General features: G+C 37.2%; 1 protein-coding gene across 2 annotated transcripts in view; it reads right to left on the reverse strand.

Moving 5' to 3' along the window:
* Positions 1–19588, reverse strand: part of LOC106053352 (guanine nucleotide-binding protein G(q) subunit alpha) — a 38253-nt gene extending 18665 nt beyond the window's left edge. Inside the window, exons 1-2 of one of the 2 annotated variants that reach the window (XM_056016916.1) lie at positions 19442–19588; positions 16095–16701 (exon numbers count right to left, since the gene is read on the reverse strand). In XM_056016916.1, coding sequence (XP_055872891.1) covers positions 16095–16212 — 118 coding nt within the window. In that variant the 5' untranslated portion in view covers positions 16213–16701; positions 19442–19588. Of the gene's footprint in view, positions 1–5862; positions 6235–16094; positions 16702–19441 lie in introns of those variants that run through there. The other variant, XM_013208895.2, reaches the window with a different exon arrangement.
* Positions 19589–20168: the final 580 nt, after the last annotated feature.

Genomic DNA, 20168 nt, shown 5'->3' on the forward strand with positions numbered 1-20168 from the left:
TGGTTTACATGATTGGTATGTGCCTTCAGATTCTGAACATAATTACATCCTAGTCCAAACCTCATGCAAGACAATGGGCTCAAAACTGGTGTGAGAGCGCATACCACATGACCAGGAAGCCATCTTTATAATCTTAGATATAGAATAATCTAGATTTAAGTTTTAGTTTAGATTAACAAAATTTAGGTGAGCTTTAAAGGTTTCTCAAATAAGTGACTTTTGATTTGGAGTCTATTCACTGTGCAACTCTAAAATGTCTATTATAAAATGTTGAGTTGATTCAGAATGTAGTTTGTTTTTTAAAGAAGAGTGCACGTAGAAGTACTTTCTCATAAATAGTTAAGGCTAGCAAATGTTTCTCATTTATGCATCCTTGACCAATGACAGAAGAAAAAAAATCTGAAAAGAATTATATTAGATAAAGGCCAGCAAAATCTTTTGCAAAAAGATGATAGTTACACATAAAGCTGCAACATAATTTATATGTAGCGTACAACATTGCTCGAAGTAAAATATAAAGGTTCTTAAATGGAGAATAAGTTAACAATGTAAAAGTGTAAATTATTTGGGATTTTCAATAAAAAATGTAACTACTATGATAACAGTGTTGTTTTCCGCCACTGCACCATAAAGCAAGACATTCATTGTAAATCTCTTAGATATAAAGCAGTCCTCAATGTAACAGTAATGCTTGTAAATACATTTGGTTCCCTTGCACTAACAAATAATTTTTTATTTAAAGAATTCCTTAGTTTCATGAACTATAAATACTCTTATAAATGTGCTTTCCTACATGAAAGTAAGCTGGTGATGATTTAATAGTGTAGGATATGTCTTCGAGGCAATTTAGGAAATGAAAATGAAAAAAAAAAAATGATCTTACTTCCTTAAGAAAAACCTTAATATGAAATATTTGAAGATTCTGCAAGGCCTAGAATTTCTCATTTTTTTCACACTATAAATTTTAAAGGTTTAAAGGAACCACTTCTGGCCATCAGCTGGCTACAAATGACTTCTTGTCACATTCCATGAAGATAAACTCATTGACTGATGTGAAGGAAGACAAGCTGAGGAATTATGAAGATAATTTGAGGCCATTCACTGGCGAAATCTAGTTTTCCAAATTTGATTATATATTATATGTTATGCTCAGAGAATGTTCTAGATCTAGCTGCTCTTAGATCTAGAAGGGGAAAGAAAGTAGTTATTTAAAAAAAAAAAAACAACTGTCAAAATAATGTTAATAAACGTGTATTTATTTTAGAAACTAGAAAAATGGATCACGCACCATACTACCACAGTCACACCAAACTACTCAGTTACTGATTAACATGCATGACTAGACTGACCTTCAGACATGCATGGGACATAATCATCTTCTTTAAAGTAACGTCTGTATACATAAGATAACCATCAAAATAATAAATAGAGAAGTATTGATAAAAATAAGGTGTTTGATATAGGAATCAAAAGGGGGATGTTTGATAAGCCTTTGATATATTTTGTTTTTCTGGATATTTGGCACATCAGCACAATTTAGGCCTTGTGGTGCCCGATAAGCCTATGATAAGGCAACTTTACTGTACAATATAATCTAAGAATAGAATCCTAGATTTAGACTAGAATATATAGATCTTGATCGGCCTCCTCACCGTATCTTAAATATCCTCTTTATTTCAATGTTTACTACCCAACTTCCTTATGGGTATTACGCATGCACCATTTTTGTTTTTATACTTCCGACACGTTTCTTCCGTTTTCGTCTGTCAGCAGAGTGCAATCTAAAGACTAACTCAACATGCTATAATTAGGTTGTTTTTTCCCCTGGAAACAAAAGTAGGTCGTGTTTAGTGCTATTTTTAACTTTGATGGATCTAATAGTAGCTTAAGTATTTTCGTATATTTGATTTTTAAAATACATGAGGAAACACACTTGTTAATTTGGTTATCATTTTAGCCATCAGATTTTTGTCTTTACAGACACCCAATCCACTCAGCAAGCACTTAACAGCAGCACCTCAAACAGCCCAAGAGAGTTGACAATACTGTAATAATCCACCAGATGATGTCAAAATTAAATATCAACATCACTTTATAGTGGATCCCTGCACATATTGGCATCATGGGAAATAATAAGGCTGATAAACTATCGAAGGCGGGATCATCTATGGAACAACCAGATAGACCTGTTTACTACCTCACCCTAATGTCTATATTAGTCAACAATCACAAAGAGCAGTGGCTTAACCAATGGGCATCAAGAAACACAGGCATAGCTATGTACAAAGAAATGACCATGCCAAACAAACTGGACAGTATTAACTTCCTCCCCTGCAAAGAGCAATCTACAATCTTCCAACTAATAACACCTATGTTATATTACCATCTTAACAAAATAAATCCGACACACCTACCCCTTCGTAGACACTGCAACCACCATTATGAGACCACATCCTCTTAGAATGCCCCTCCCTAATCTACCATTTCAGCCCAACATGGCAGTGCTGAACAACTGAAAAGAACAGCACACTATTTTTCCTTAGCACTGTCTGCAAAAGAGCTGACAGTTCAGCAGCAAAAAGCTGACTAGAAGAAGAAGAAGCCTAAGATTTTCAAGCTGGCGGTGGCTGTTAATTTTTACCTATTTCATTTTTTAAAGGTTGTTTACAGGTATACCGGTTACAACTAATAAAAAATTGTTAATTTCTTCTTTTTTTAAAGTTTTGTTTTTGTATTTGAATATTATGGTTCAGTGTTTTAAAGTAATTTTTAAAAATTGCTTTAAACGGTTATTAATTATTTTCTGTCTACATATGGTTTCAAAAATGTTCATAGTCAGGGGAGGGGCAAACATCTAGTCATGTTCAGACCTGCCTACCAAAAAAAGTCCAAATGCGTAACGCTGATGGTCAAAATGCGTATTTTGGCACCAGAATGCGTAACACTTACGAAATCCACTATTTTGTCATATATATATATATATATATATATATATATATATATATATATATATATAAATTATAATATTAGATCTGGATGTCATGATTAGACATCTAGATCTACAATCTAAATCTAGATCAATACGACAGTAGAGATGATATCTAGACTAGATCTGGATCTATCAATCTATGTCTATATAATGAATATAATCTTATCTACTCTAGATCTGGGTTCGAGAGTGTTACCGATGCCGTGGATCCGCTACAAACGTAGGTCTACTCCAAACTTTCGTAGGCCTACCTTCATCCTTGATCTATTCTATACTAAGACTAAGAATCTAGTCTAGATCTAGACTAGATGGTAGTAGATGTTATCGATCTAGATCTAGACAATCTAAATCATACTACAACTAAATTGGATCTAGTAATGTAGAGAATCTTGACATAACGTAATGACTAGCTAGATCTATTCCTGTATAACAAGTTATCTAGATTCTAGATCTAGAATCCAAATCTAGAGTAGATATCTACAATGTCACTCAATGTGTTTTGAATCGATAGCACTTCGATATTTTTTTCTATACAAATGAATACGGGAATCAGGGATTCAACATATCTACATATTTCTACTAATTAAATGAACTTACAAAAAAAAAAAGTCACGTTGGTGTATCAGCTAACTGGCGGTACCAACCTGGTACCAACCCGCCACTCCCTCACTCTTGCGTTCTTCATTTCTAGACTAAATCTAATTGCTTTTAAGAACCAATCAACGTATAAACCTGGACACAATGTGTTCCCCCACCTTTTCTGCCCCCCCCCAACAAGACGGCTTAGCATGACCTCCGTGACCGCTCGTAAGCTAGTCAAGAGAGGGGGGGGGGGAAAGGATACAAAATGCGTAACGCGGCGGGTTAAATGCGTATTTGCGTACTGACAGTCATTTTTGGGAGATTTTGCGTAATGAAAACGCATTTTGCGTAACGGTAGGCAGGTCTGCATGTTTAAAAAAAAGGCCATCAGAAATAAGGGAACTTGGGTGGATGTAACCAACAGTTATTAATCATCCAGCTTACAACTACCATAGTTGTGAAAATGTAGAGGGTCAGAATAATAAACAACAATTGGTCAGTCAGCTACTGTCAGTTACAAGGTGGGTCAGAGGAAAGACTAACATTGATTGGTCAACAAGTAAAAAACAAAAGTAAAGTTCCCCTTGCGGTCTATGGGACAGATGATGTAAAGGTCATCTGTTTCTGTGGCCCACGGTTAACAAGGGTGTCATGTGGCCAGCACAACAACTAACCGCCTTTACTTTTCCCCAACTAATGTCAGGTACCCATTAGAGCTGAGTGGACTCAGAGGCACCCAAAGATTCTGAAATTAAGAATTTGAACCTGGGACCCCAGTTCGGAAGCCAAGCGCTTTACTGCTCAGTCAACCAGCTACAGGTAAAACTGTAGTGACTTGGGTCAAAAAAATTGACAAAATCACAAGAGTGTGAAACTTCCATCATCTTCAAGCATACTAGAAGAGAGGAGATGCTTTAAAAAAAAAAAAAAAGCTGATGAGAGAGAGAGGAGGAGACAAGCAATTGTCGATCGTCCAGGTACTAGACCAAAAAAGCTAAGGTGTGGCATATATTTATAGGATGCATGCACTGTGCTAGTAGAGTTGTGTTACGGGAAAAAAAATGCCTTCATCTGTACAGACACCTCCTATCGGTGAAAATGGCTTTGCCCTTGTGCTGGTGTAAAAAGAGATTGATTTTAAGGAGAAAAAATGAAAATAAAACATGATTTAGATATATTTCCTTTAATGTGGCAGTTAAATTTTCTAGCAAGCCATCCACTTTTACAAGAAGAAAAATCTTGTGCAAACTTTTACATGTGTAAGTAACATGTGACCATACCTACCCTACCCCTCTTTCACCTCAAATATAATTGTAACCGTGGGTAATGATACATTACAACATAGCTATTTTTAAAGACAAAAGGATGACAAATTAATTGATACTCTCAGCTTTTCATAGCCTATACAAGATCTAGAATCTATAGTATAGGTCATTATGGAGCTATGTAAATTGAAACATACAAAATTGCCCCAAATTAGCTTCTAAGTCTAAGCCTAAGCACTGTGGGTGCGGGTGGTAATTGTACGTTATTCTAAATCTAGAGACTCTAGTGACTAGTCAACCTAAGACCTAAGATTACAAATTCTAGAGTCTAGATCTAGAGAGAATCTAGATAGCTACACTTTCTCTAGATCTACACTCTGTCTAGAATAGTAGAAAACTAAACTAAAGTTAAAGTAATTGTTTGAATTATTGAATTGTAAATTGTATGTTTAGTAAACTTTAGTTGGTATTGTAACTTGTAAGGCTAGATAAGATTCTATCAGTAGATGGCTAGCTTTCTAGATCTATAAAATTCAATAAAATGATAGATCTAGACCTAGACTCTAGATCTAAATAGTATCTCTAGAGATTAAATCTAGATCTAGAATATATCTAGATAATAGATATCTAGATCTAGATTCTAGTCTAGCCATGGAGCAAATTCTGGCAAACACTGGCTTTCTAACACTTGACTCTAATAATGAAGCAACAAAATGGCGGCCATAAATAAGATGGCTGTAAAGCTTTATACAATGACCCAAAAAATAAATGAAATTAAGTAAACATAAAGCTGCAGCAACAAAATGCATGGTTTAATATTAATCAGAAGAAGAATATGCTGCTTTATTTTGCAAAGTTTTAGTTACGTGACCTTGCCTCAGGGCACATTCGGATCTGAATGAGGGCAAATGAGGTCTTGTTTTGGTAGAGAGGCACGAGAGTGGCAGTGGGGTCACTCCAAGCAATGCACGGATTTGATCTTTAAGTGGTCACATAAACTAGGGCAGGTGACGGCGATATACTTACCTAATAATAAAAGTTTTAGTTCCCGTCTGGCATCTCTTTTATCGCGCTTTAGCTGACGCTCAATTTCCTGATTAATCCTCTTTTGTTCCTTCAGCTCATCGGGGATACAACAGGCCATATCTGAGACACCGATAGTCTCGCGAAGACGACTCGAGGTAAAGCGCCGTCTCCGGTGAAATATTTGCCAGCTAGGGCAGAGAAACCGTTATCCAACCAATGTGACGTGTTTCTCAGTATCTCCAGTGTGAAAATATTGAACAATATAAACAGATTCACAAGAAAATCAAGAGCGGCACCTCGCCGATAGCTGCTCAAAATTTACCAACCATTAGGTTGTCTGATATGGAGGCACTCGGAATTGGCTTGTTGGGTGTGGTGCAGGGGGAGTTTTTTTTAACCGCTATTATCAGTCGGTAACGGCCAAATTAAAGATGCGTCACGTTAAAAATAAAACAAGAATGAAATTTAACACCTAAAACGGAAAAAATTCTATTAAAATTATCACTAATGTTTAAAATTTTCAAAATACTATGAATATTCAAAAAGTTATAGGGCACGATCAATAGATACAACAGCCATCTGTGCTGAAATTATGGGATGTGTTCTAATGTGAGGCTGACCAAATGCATACCTAATGAGCCGGTGAACTAGCCTACTTTACCTTCCATTGTGAAAAAACACAAGTGTCTTATAGTTTAAAAATTATCAAGCATATCTGTACTAATGTGTACAACGAAGATGAAAAAAAAAATATGTCTATAAGTAAAGAAATATTGACCTACTCAGATTTAACAAAAAAAGCTATAGTGATTTAGATGTATATACAGAGAGAGGCTCTCTCTATATATATAGATCTATATATATATATCCATTAGAGCCGCAATTTTAGTCACCTGTGCTATACAAAACAACCTTTAAAAATGTATAGATTTCTAGCGTTTTCGCGAAAGCTGGCTGCAGCAAAATGGACTTTTTTTTTTCTTTTTTAATCACGATTCTTCTCGACTTTCTTACATTAGAACGTCAAATTTCTTTTTGATTTTTGTAATACCCAATTTTTGTTCAGTCCTCCGGCCACATAATTCCCCAACACACTTACACGGGCTGTTTATATAAATCATGATTTTTTTTTCGGAGATAGGGGGTTTGGGGCAGGGGCGGACTGGGTATCAAAATCGGCCCGGGCATTACCATATAAACCGGCCCACAAATGGCATGTCATATATTTTCGGTGGGGGGATTTTTACCCCACTCCGCAATTTATATATAATAATATATATATATATATTAGTGTGTGTGATCTTTCATTCTTTCAAACATTTTTTCCACCCTAGAATACTCTCTTCCTATAATTAGTGGAAAGACTGTACACTCCGCCAAAGGGCAGCTGGGGAGCGCTGTGAGCTCCCCCCAGTTATTTTAAGCTTTAAAAATGCATATTCTGAGGTATCTACAGTGCAATTAGCCTGCTACTCTTCCGCTTAAAAACATTCAAAAACCAAATCTGCTATTCAATGGAGTCCAGCGACTGGTAGAAAATGGTAAAATGCTTTAGTTTTTGTATTGGAGGGGGAAGGGAAACCACAAAACCCCTTTTGGCTACGCTCATGAAGTTTGAAAACTGTAGTTTGCTTAGGTTGGCTGCACTGGGGCAGTAAGTAAAGTTTTCCCTTTCAGACAATGAGGTCTGAGGCAAGTGATGGGTTTGAAGACCCTTCCCTCCCGGCTACGCCCATGTGTTATATTATAGGTGTAAGCCTAATTCTTTGCATAATATATAAAGTTTGATAACGCATCGAAAACTGGATGTAAGCATTCGTACGATTACATAATGTATTCTATTTTTACATGTATGTACCGGTAGTTTGAAAACTATAAACAATACAATAGAAGCCTAATGAGTTTGAAGCTTTTTGGTATCACTTATAGATAACAGACGTTTCTTCAAAAAGTAAGATTGTTACGTCTTACGCATTTCATGTGTCAATCTAGTCATGTATATTGATCTGTGACTTAAAATATGCTAAATCATTGGTTTTCCTGGCTGACTCAGGCAACCCATTCCATAAAAAGATAAGAGAAAGCAGAACGATTAGAGAGGCACTTACTTAATGTGAAAAGATCTTGCTTCCTCCTAGTAAATTCTCAAAAACGCGATTTGTATATGAATATACCATGAACCATTATTTAAAATATAAATCTTCTTTCATTAAATATCGGATGTAACAGCGCTATATAAATTATTGTAATTATTTTCGTCATTAATGACTTCATACTAAGCATAAGTTTGCCATTTATTATAATAGTATAAAAATTGATTTAGATCTAGATTTATTTTTTAATTACATAGGCCTACTGTTTTTTTTTAAGTGTAATATTTTTAGATCTGTGTTATTAAAAATAAACAAAAAGAAACTTGCTTTTTCTTTTCAAATCGCAGAAAGTAGAGCTTTATACACATATTGAGCTGTGAATAAGTTGGGTGGTTTGCAATTTCGCGGCTGTGTGTATGTGTTAAAGTTAATTTCTATTAAGTTTTGTTAAAAAGCTAATTGTCGCGCCTATCTTTTTGTTTTTCTTTTTTTTTCTGCGTTAAATCAATGTTTTCTAACTTAACCTCTCTCATCCCTCTTTTTGGTTAAATTTCATTGGAACCATTAAAAGAGGGGGGAGAAAAGGAGCAAAAAAAAATGGGAGTGCCATCAAAGGTCCATGCCGACCAGCAAAATGATTAGGCCAAACACAACCTCGAAGACATCAAAGCAGTCCCTGCAAGGGGGTCTGGGGGAGCTCGCAGCGCTCCCCCAGCGCGGGGCGAAGCCCCGCCGCCGAACACTTTTTCTGGTATTGAAAGTCAACAAAATGCATATTCTGAGGTATCTACAGTGCATTATCTTGCTATTAAAAAGTTTTATTTCAAAAACCTAATGTGCTATTCTTACTGGCTTAGACCCTCTCGCGCCGTTCGGCGCATTTTCCGGCAAGCTGTCTCCGCAGCTCTTATTATACGTAATTCATTTTGTCGGAGAACATGTCCCGCAAAACCTCATGCGACGCTCTGTCACAACCTTACTAAGGGTTTGACTCCCAGTTTGGCATATGATTTATTTGATTTAGACCCGATCTCTATAACTGACTCCTAAAATCTGTCTTAGCCATCTTTGTTGAGCCACATTTAGTGTTTTTCAATTTCGGCTGAAGACTATTCACACTTTATTAATGGAGCCCAAGTCACTGGTAGAAATTTGTAACCTCTCTTGACTACGCTCTTGGAATTATATGCCTGTATTTCGCTTTAGATTTTATTTCAAAAAGGAAAGTTTTATCGTCAAAATCATCTGTTGAGGGGTTTTAAACTAAAAAATCTCTGGAGTTTTTTTTTTTTTTTTTAATTCAAAACCCCATTTAGCTACGATCATAGAATTTGGTGACTGTAGTTTGCTTTAAAATAATATTGAAGAGAGAGGTTTCCAACTCAAAACGCTCTGTAGGGGAATTTTAAACTCAAAACCATCTGGAAGGGTTTTAAACTTTAAAGAAAAATCCATCTGGAGGAGGGGGAATTTAAACTCAAAACCCCCTTTGGCTACGCTCATAGCATTTTGAGTTAGTAATTTGCTTTTTTTTTTTTAATATTGAAGAGGTAGTTTTCAGCTTCAAACCCCGCTGGCAGGGGGTTTTAAACTCAAAACCCCTTTGGCTACGCTCATAGATTTTATAGTGTGTAATTTGATTTTTTAAAAATATTGAATAGGTACTTTTTAGCTTCAAGCCCCAACTGGAGGAGGGGGGTTAAACTCAAAACCCCTTTGGCTACGCTCATAGATTTTATAGTGTGTAATTTGCTTTTTTTTTATATAGAGAGGGGGTTTATCGTAATTTTTGGAGGCGGTTTTAAAGTTAAAATATTCTTTAGTTGTTTTCTTGAAATGCGCGGGGGGGGGGGGGAGAGGTAATTAAGTGACTGATTTTTGCTTTCATTTTGTTTATTTTAGGTGAGATTTTAATACTAAATCATCACTTACCACAGCACAGCCGAGGAGGTGTTGAGTTAAAAACCCTCTACCAGGGTTGTTTTAGTTTAAAACCCCCTACCAGGGGGTTTTGAGATTTAGAAAATCCCTATCAGGGGGTTTTGAGATACAAATCCCTCTACCAGGGGGTTTTGAGTTTAAAACCCCCTACAAGGGGCTTTGAATTTCGGGGGGGGGGTTCTGGCTACGCCCATGATATATATATATATATATATATATATATATATATATATATATATATATATATATGTATATCTATACGTAATGGACCTCATTCGCCAAAATGAACGTTCACGTGAAAATATTGATAAAACAAAAACAAAAAAAACTGTCACATGATAACCATTGTTGATTAAAATTATATCGTAATTTGTACAGAAGAGATAAAGAAGCACGTGGCTCAATGTTGTTTGTTTACGATTGGTGGATGAGGTCTATTAATCTTCATAACATTCTGACCCTTCATCCTTTGTATCCTAGAATAGGTTCTTCCTATAGTTGATGAAAGGCAGTAGACACCCCGCCCTTGCCAGCTAGGGGGTCTGGGAGAGCGTTGTGAGTTCACCCCTCCCCATTAGCGGAGCCCCAGCGCCAAGCATTATTTACAATTTAAAAAAAAATGAATATTCTGATGTATTGATAGTTCATTATCTTGCTACTCCTGTTCAACCTCACCCACTCCGACTACGCTCATGATAGATAGATAGATAGATAGATAGATAGATAGATAGATAGATAGATAGATAGATAGATAGATAGATAGATAGATAGATAGATAGATAGATAGATAGATAGATAGATAGATAGATAGATAGATAGTCCAAGGCAAAAGACAGGAATGGAGAAGGTTGTTCAACAGCAGAGGCGTAGTGGGGGAAGAGGCAAGGGGGCACGATGCCCGGGCGCCACCCTCAGTGGGGCTCCACACGCAGAGAGGAGCCAAAAAGTATTGTAGATATTTTAGTTAGGTAATAGATTCTAATGCTTTTTGTATTATATTATTATTAAATACTTTATATGTATAAGCCTATATTTCACGTTTTGCTCACTACGCCTCTGGTCAACAGATCTTGTGTGATGCACCAAGGATCCAACAGACTAAGGGATAGGTGAAGGTCCCTAGAATAATAGTAGGCCTATTGGCCAGTGCTGCCTTTTTTTTTTATTAAACTTACTTACCCGACGCATCCCCTTTTTAATTCAACATTTCTTACATGCGCTCTTGTGCGTTCTAGACAGCAGGAAGATGAATTACTGAAGCTCAAAAAGCAAGAAAACGCGTTTCCGGGGGGGGGGGAGGCTTAATTGCCGTTGCTGGATGGAGGGAAAACTTACTTGCTCTCTCCACAATATTATGTCAATTAACTTTTTTTTTTTCTGTTATACGAAGCATTTATATATATAGTTCGTCCATCGTGGTTCGATGATGACCACTTTGTCATCCAAGGGGCTGAGGGCTTTGAACTGAGGTTTTATACCTCCTCATGTGGCTGGTGAGACCTACGTGAGCCCGGAATGTTCGGCCGTTCACTGGGCAGGTTATTCCAGCTGGAGCTAGTGTCGTTTGCCTTGCTTTTCTTCTCTGGCGTTTTTCTTCTGCCAGCGTTGTTCATTTTTCCTCAGCAACCTGTGCGCCAGTTTTCACAGCGCGACGCCATGATGCTCTGTCATGTGCCTCTGTCTCCCAGGTGCCTGGGTCTATGCTAAACTCCTTCAGAGAAGCTTTGAGGGTGTCCCTGAAGCGCTTTCTTTGACCACCTTGCGAGCGCTTTCCTTCGCTTAGTTGGCCATACAAGAGTCGTTTAGGGATGCGGTGGTCTTCCATTCTGTAGACGTGACCTGCCCATCGCAGCTGGGACTGAATCAGGATTGTGTGGAAAAAAGAAGAGGCAAACAGAGAAAGCGATGGGAAGACACCTTAAAAGAATTAACGGGCCTGCCATTGAAAGAGGTTCTATCAAAAGCAAAAGACAGAGGAGAATTGAGGAAGACGGTTGACGATCCAACAGACTAAGGGATAGGTGAAGGTGGTGATTTTATATTTATATATATGAGAAGAAGATCTTGTATCCGAAGTATATGATGCCGAACGTATTGGTGGCTGAAGACACTGGCAGATCCAGGAGGGGGGCGGTAGGGTCGATCGCCCCCTCCACTCGGGCGACCCTTCCCCCTGAAGGGGGCCGCGGACGAATTTTAGTAAAGAAATCACACAATTTGTATACGAATTTATTAGTTATGTTAAGAATATATACTAATTATTTATATTTCAACCTATTTTTAGATTATTTCGCCCCCCCCCCCTTTCTAATATATTGGCCGATTTTGGTGGTATGGGGAGATGGCGATGGCATCAACCCCGCTCCCCACCATAAACTTTCGAATGTGGCGGGGGGGGGGGTCAATTTATTTGTAGACATCACAGCTTGTTAACGGAATCAATTAAATATCTATATAATTAAAACTTGTTATTGATTATTATAAACGATCTTTATATTATGTCGTTCCCCTGTTAGCCTATTGGGTGGGGTGGGGGTGGGGCGAATACATCTACTGTCCTTCCCACCTAAACCCTTTGAGTGTGTGTGTGTGTGGGGGGGGGGAGTCGGTCTTCCAACCTAAACCATTTGAGAGGGGGGGGGGGGGAGTCGGTCCTACTTTTACTTTGAAATCATAGTTTGTGAACAAAATTAGTTAAATTACAATATAATTTGTATATAATGTCGTTACACTTCTGGTATCTTAGCCTATTCGGGGAGGTGGTGGGGGCTCCCCCAGACCCACTAGCTGCCAAGAGAAAGGTAGGCCTATATGCTGTACGCGCGTCTATGATTAGAGTTAGGGTTTACTGGGCGATAGGGTTAGGGTTTGGAAAAAATGCCCCCCCACCTTCCAAAGTTCTGGATCCGCTAGTGCGCCTGAATAGTAATAAAATTTAATAAAGCCTCTCTTTATGTTAAAAGAAACGCCTCATTCTATGATTTTCCTGGATGTTTTGATACATCAGACTCCAAATAAAGTTTTGACATTTCACCATAAGGAAGCAACAAAGGTCTTTTAACATAGCATCTAGGTCACCTAACAAGTAGATCTAGGGTTTTAAAACATAACCTTGGTAGTCTAACAAGTAGATCTAGGGTTTTAAAACATAACCTTGGTAGTCTAACAAGTAGATCTAGGATCTTTTAATATGCCAAGGAAGTCTAACAAATAGATCTAAACATTCATGAATAAACATCTAGTCTTTGTAGGCCTACAGGCTTAGAGCTAAGCTAGTAGACAAAAAAAAAAAAAAGCAAAGGCAGAATTCTACTTTTTTTTTTAGATATAATCCAAGTTTGGCTTCTATTGCCTTTAAGAAATATTTTTTTATTGAGTCCTGTGCAAGGTCCCCCGTAGCCTACTAATATGTTTATATTACGTCATTATTTATTGTTTTGACAAGTGCTTGAACGGATTTGATAAAATAAAATGAGTGCTTTTAATGTTTACTATTACATAGTGACTTAGGATGAATTCTATATTAATTCATTACTATGTTTACTAGTCTATATTGTGCACCTGTAGTTTATTATTTCTCTGTGGTAACATAACATGGTGTCAGAAGTCGTTCTTACACACCAATCGAAGGTCATAGGCAGCTGCCTAGTTTGCGTATGCTTAAAGCCGGCTCTTGTGGCGCAAAATTTTTATTTAATTTTTCGTTTGTGGCGCAGACCACAGGTAAAAGTGTGAGAAACACTGTTCTAAACAGTTGTCTGTTCTAAACAGAAGATAACGTAAAAGTGCAGATTTCAAGAGGCTGTGTAGACCACTGTCCCACATATTTTGTCACTCTTAAAACAGACAAAGCAGTTGCATACTGGGGGGTCTGTTTTTTTACACTCATTCTCGGGTCAAGTTGAAAATGTGCAGTTATTCACTGTCCCTAAAAAATAAGAATCAATTAAAGAAATACCCAATAAATAAATTAACTAGAGTAATTAATTAATTTTGTTTGATATAGGAAAAAAGGAAATAAATATTACATTATTGAGATACATGGCTGTAAACTATTTTACACCTCTTTATCTTACATAAACCTTTTTTTTTTTACATTTACACTCTTGTCTTTCATATGGGGGTCTTAAATTTATATCACGTGGTCTTAGTAAGATTTCTCCAGTTCTTTAGGTCCTTTGATCTAGATCTTAACATGGTTACCATGTTTCGCGTGTTCCTTTGGGATTTAAGATGATTACACCATAGCCCAAGCCTTCCGTTAACGGTGGGGAATGGCTGCTGGTAAGGTTCAAACCCTGGACTGTCGGGATCGCCAGGGGGAACATTTTCTTTCACAATGGTCAAATAAAGTAAAGAAACAAAAAAAAATGGGGAGGGGGGGGGGGGAATGGCGATACTTAAGTTTCATAAAAATTGAAGACGGTAGGTAGAGCCTCTTCGATATTAATGGGCTTGATTGTTGTAAGATTTCTCCAGTTCTTTAGGAAGTCATTACATCTAGATCTCAACATGTTTAACATGTTTCGCGTGTTCCTTTCTGATTAAAGATGATTACACCATAGCCCAAGCCTTCCGTTGACGGTGGGGAATGGCTGTTGGTGAGGTTCAAATCCCGGACTGTCGAGATCGCCTGGCCTGAAGGGAGAACATTTTTTTTCACAATGGTCAAATAAAATAAAGAAACAAAAAAAAAAAAGGGGGCGATACTTAAGTTTGATGGACATTAGAAACAGTAGGTAGAGCCTCTTCGATATTAAAGGGCTTGATTATTGTAAGATTGCACCTGGTACTCAGCGAGACGGTTTTCAGCTGGCCTGTTTTGATCTCGTAAAAAAAACATGGTACAGTAATAACTCTGACAAAATAGCCGTGCTTAGTTAATAAAACTTAAATTTGTAATTTCATTTCCTCAAAAGCATTCTTACATATATAAATAATCATATAATGATTTTATATCTACAAAATCAAATATTCTTTATTGTACTTGAAAAAAAGCTGTCTTCGGGGTTACTTTGTCAGAAACGATGGCCTACAAGGAACATAATTGTATCAAGGGCACTAACCTTGTATATTCTGCAAAAGAAAAGTTATTGGATAGCTTCCCTTTTTAATACAATTACTGAGATGGCTATGCCTTTTAATAAAAATTAAATCTTGAAAGGCACGCTTTAAAAACAAATATAATTTGATTTAAAAGATAGATCTAAATGTTTCATTTTGCAGATATAAAATTTATTGTATCAATCGATTTTTTTTTAGAACACATATCAAAGTAGCACAGCGTCTGTGTGCTAGTAATGCTAGTATTCATTGACATTTTTTTTTTTTTTTTTTTGAAGAAAATGTAAAGGAATAAATTTCTTTATATTGTTTACAAGGAGCTCCATATCTCAAATATTTTAGGGACTTGTCAAGTGTAAATTCTTTCCTGTTCATTGGTGATTTTCATACTGACAGTTATCTGCTCTTGATTTAAAAAATTTTTGACCCTACACCGCTTTAATAGTGCACTTTAAATATTAGGCTTGTTGAAGATTTGCATACATGGCGGAAAAAAAATTACAAACAGCATGCTTTTTTTTTGGTGTATCCGGTGTGCACACTAAAGGAAGTGTCGTTAAGTTAAGCTCTAGCACTTTATAAAATAAATAACACATAGACAGATTGATAGACACTGACCTAGCAACACCTTCAGCTAACAGGTACATGTAGGAACATACACATAGATTGTTTGACACTGACCTAGCAACACCTTCAGCTAACAGGTACATGTAGGAACATACACATAGACAGATTGATTGACACTGACCTAGCAACACCTTCAGCTAACAGGTACATGTAGGAACATACACATAGAGTGATTGACACTGACCTAGCAACACCTTCAGCTAACAGGTACATGTAGGAACATACACATAGAGTGATTGACACTGACCTAGCAACACCTTCAGCTAACAGGTACATGTAGGAACATACACATAGATTGTTTGACACTGACCTAGCAACACCTTCAGCTAACAGGTACATGTAGGAACATACACATAGACAGATTGTTTGACACTGACCTAGCAACACCTTCAGCTAACAGGTACATGTAGGAACATACACATAGACAGATTGTTTGACACTGACCTAGCAACACCTTCAGCTAACAGGTACATGTAGGAACATACACATAGATTGTTTGACACTGACCTAGCAAAAGCAGCTTCAGCTCTTTCCTTGCGTTGCTTTTATCTTTCCTCAGCTGCTTCTCAATCTCCTGGTTGATTCTCTTCTGCTCCTTCAAGTCGTCAGACAAACAGCAAGCCATGGTGTTGGTCTACACAACTGGACGAAATATCTGCTAATCCTTGGAAAGACTTAGCCGAAAGAACAAGTGAGGGGAATTCAAAAGTTTAGTTGTGTTTGTTTGTTCGTTGTTTTTGGTGTCGGCTGAATCTGTTGGTGGAACTGGCGCTGGTGGAGCTGGCGCTGGTGGAGCTGGAGCTAGCGCTGGTGGAGCTGGAGCTGGTGGAGCTATGGGGCTCCTGATTGGTTATCTTAGTTCATTGGTTGTGCAACAAGCCAAGCGAGAAGACGTCGTTGCTGAGGTTTGAGCGATAGTTACCATATTACGTTAATGGATTATATTTATAGTGTATGAAGTGATCTCCATGCGAAGAAAACATGAATCGACGTGTAGCGTTATTTTTTTTTTAAATTTGTTTTATATAAAACAAATCTTCCAAGTATCTAGGTCATTTCAACCTTTGTTATGGCAAATAAAAGTTCTCCGAAGTTTAAAAAATATTGCGCGTTACTAAATTAAAAAAAAAAATTAAAAAATTATAATTAGATATTAATTACGGCCTAGATATATCCATTTTATTGTAAAGCACCATTCACCAGCATTATCTATCAGTAAAAACACAAATGTACACTCTAAGAGTCCTTTATAAATTCCGCAATTTACTATAACAGGATACGGCAACACTCTTGGACTACTATATATTTTATAAGCAGTATTTTATCAATTCATACCATATGAGCTGCTTGGGAAAGACGTTTAATTAAACATAAGGGTTAAGAGTTGCCTCCATGTGGTAACATCTTATCTTATCTTATAAATTACTTACTTCAAAAGAGATGAATACGTTCTAAGTATTTCATGTGTCAATTGTTATGGTACGGTTAGGAATTAGTTATGTGTTTCGTAAATAGGGGAAGTTTTGACTAGAGTTTTGAGCTTTGGTATCCATTTTCCACTTCCCAAAAGTGTCTTGTATCCCGAAAAGAAAACTGTAAAGGTACATCTCCGCGGTACCACTAATTCTAGCACTGGTACTAAATACAGATGAATGTCCTGGATCTCCTTATGACTAGTTCGACTCGGGTCGTTGCTACTAGATCTACTTCTGCTACTACTAGTCTACTACTACTCATGTCCGGAATGTCCTTGCCACTACTTCTTCACATGCCCCCTGTGTCCTAACTCCTTACCACTACTAGGCCTACTACCACTTCACATGTCCTGAACGCCCCATCCCCAAGGTGTCCTTTCTTTGACGAATATATTATCTTCAACGGAAACTCTAACAGACTTTGGTGTCAGTGTCAAGGCCAAGGCTTATCGAGGCTAAGAGAGCAAAATATAAATAAAACAAAACAAAAATATCACTCCACTGGGCGTGGCTCAAGAAGCTAAAATGGGCGTGTATCACGCCAGAGGATTATCTGTCAATCACGATATTAAAAAGAGAGATCAGTGGTCCGCCCCGTCGCCTTCCCGCCCCGTCGCCCTCCCTCCCCGCCCTCCGATTGACAGCGTCATCGTTAAATTCAGAACATCCCAAACAAGTTGTCGCGCTTGTTTCAAACTCCTTTTCCTTGTCCTCAAACAATCATGAAGTAAACTAGTGACAACCGTGTCGTTGAGGGTAATCTGGGTAACACTGGAGCACAGGGACGTTCCCATTGAGAACCACTGAAGTCGACGACATTTCGTAGTCTATGAATTTCTAACCTTACCATGCATTGACTTCACTCTCTAAGGAGTTCCTATTAACACAATGACAGACTCCGCCCTATGGGTAGCAGATTGCAGAACTGTAGGCACTAATTGGTGACGAAATGCAAGTTGAAATAGTTGTCCAGTTGAAATGATCTTTCCCTTGTCTGTTCCTTTCATCGTCTTCAGTTTTTCTTAGTCTCACAAGAGTGAGTCGCGTTCCTTACGCTATCTCTTCGGAAAGGTACACTCTACCGGGTGCTTATCTATGCTCAGTACACGTAATGAGAGTATTTTCTTAAATTAAAACTGGTCTTTAAAACTCTGCCTTTTTCTGTTTTGCACCTTCTTCTGTGAGCTCAATGGAAAACAATGGTCTTTGCGAGTGGTGCTAAAACTACTTCTTGCGGGTCATATCTGGCCCGTTACTCGTGCTATCCAATCCTTTCGAAACTTAGGCCCACACACAGTTCATAACCATTTCAGCAAAAGTCACCAAGGGCCGGTTCTTAAAAGGGGACCGGGCGATTGATTTTTAGCGTTACATTTTAACACACACAAAGGATAAAAAAAATGACCCGCACAGTATGCTGACCTCGCATCTGAATCTTACAATCACTGACTAAAATCAATGCGAACGTTGTAATAACTATTTCGGAATTATTATTGTAGAGGCGAGCGGACTAGTGCTTTAACATCTTTACGTTGCTTATATACATTTAAGTTATATAAGTATTTGGTAAAGTATTCAATAGGATGCCCTTACAGATGGGATATATTGTGTAATTCTCCTTTTATCTTTAAATTATGCATTTTTAAACATCTAGTTAAAAATCTAATTGTAAAAATAAAACAACTCTTATTTACAAATAACTCTATTCATTTTGAACGGAAAATAATGAGAATATATTAAAGAAAAATTATCTAAAATATTCTATCCCTTCTAGTTTCTTATAACCCCTCGCAAGAAAAAATATATACCCAGTTATCTCCCTTTGTATTCGTCTGCACGACTCACGATGGAAATGATACAAGTATCTAAGCAGACTAAGCACATACCTATATAACAACGTTGATGCATTATATTTGTACTAGGAAAGGTACAGATACTGATAATCAAGTAAAAAAAAAAATTAGTTTGTCAAAAAAGTTTTGCCACATTTTTAAATAATAGCGCTAGAGCCTAATAATAGTAATAAACATTTTCATTTCATAACACTTCAAGAATGGGAAAAAAATCTTTCAAAGAATAAAGAAATAAATAAATATTTTTATGTTTATTTTTCATGCGGAGTTCATTAGTCATTTCCATAACAATATTACACACTTAGTAATGTGGAGACTGATTAAAATCTACGCCGTAAATACTAAAGCGCCATATATTTTAAAAGGATAATTTTAACATTTATAGCATTCAAATATTGAGTTCTTAAGAAATTGGCATCTTTGTTTGTTGTTCGGCTTTTCTTTGACTTTGTATTTTAGCTAATAAATACATTCAAATCTAAAAATTAGAAAATAAAATAATTTTATTCTAATGTATGAAACAAACCTTGAAAATAAGAAACATTTAAGTAATTACACTTTAAAAAAAAAAAAGGAAGGCGATAATGAAGAACAAAATAGTCCTTGCGAAGAAAAAAAAACAATTAAAAAACAAAAACCAAAGCACACTTAAAAACACGAAACAAGACGAATGTTATTTGTAACGAATTCAAACGAAAGTGACAAGCGCTGGGTTCCCCTGCGAGCCTGGTTCCACCTCATCATCCCAGGTGCGTGCTGGCAGAGGCTGGCGGGGAGCTAGGCGTGTCATTATAGATTTGTCATCGTCATAAGCTTGTCCTTGTTCTGTCAAGGTTAGGAGATGGTCGCGCAAGGGAGGTTCTCAAACGGTAGCGTAGCTTGGTTTGGGGGGGGGGGGGTTAAGCCAAATGTTCCTCTCACGTGGGCCCTCTCACGGTCATGGGCACCACAATAGCATAGATAGTCAGTATGTGGTTTGTGGTATATTTAGCAAATGTTTCTCAGGAGGAATATCTATCTATCTATCTATCTATCTATCTATCTATCTATCTATCTATCTATCTATCTATCTATCTATCTTTCTAGCTATCTAGCTATCTAGCTATCTAGCTATTTGTCAGTCTGCCTGTCTGTCCGTCCGCCTGTCTGTCCGTCTGTCTGTCTATTCTATTTGTATTATTACATTGCTAATGTTCATATGTATTCAATGAACTGATTGTTAGAAGATATGGTTTTGTGTGAGCCTGGCCTAA

Source organism: Biomphalaria glabrata, chromosome 18, assembly GCF_947242115.1.
Source record: "Biomphalaria glabrata chromosome 18, xgBioGlab47.1, whole genome shotgun sequence".
Lineage (NCBI taxonomy): Eukaryota > Metazoa > Mollusca > Gastropoda > Planorbidae > Biomphalaria > Biomphalaria glabrata.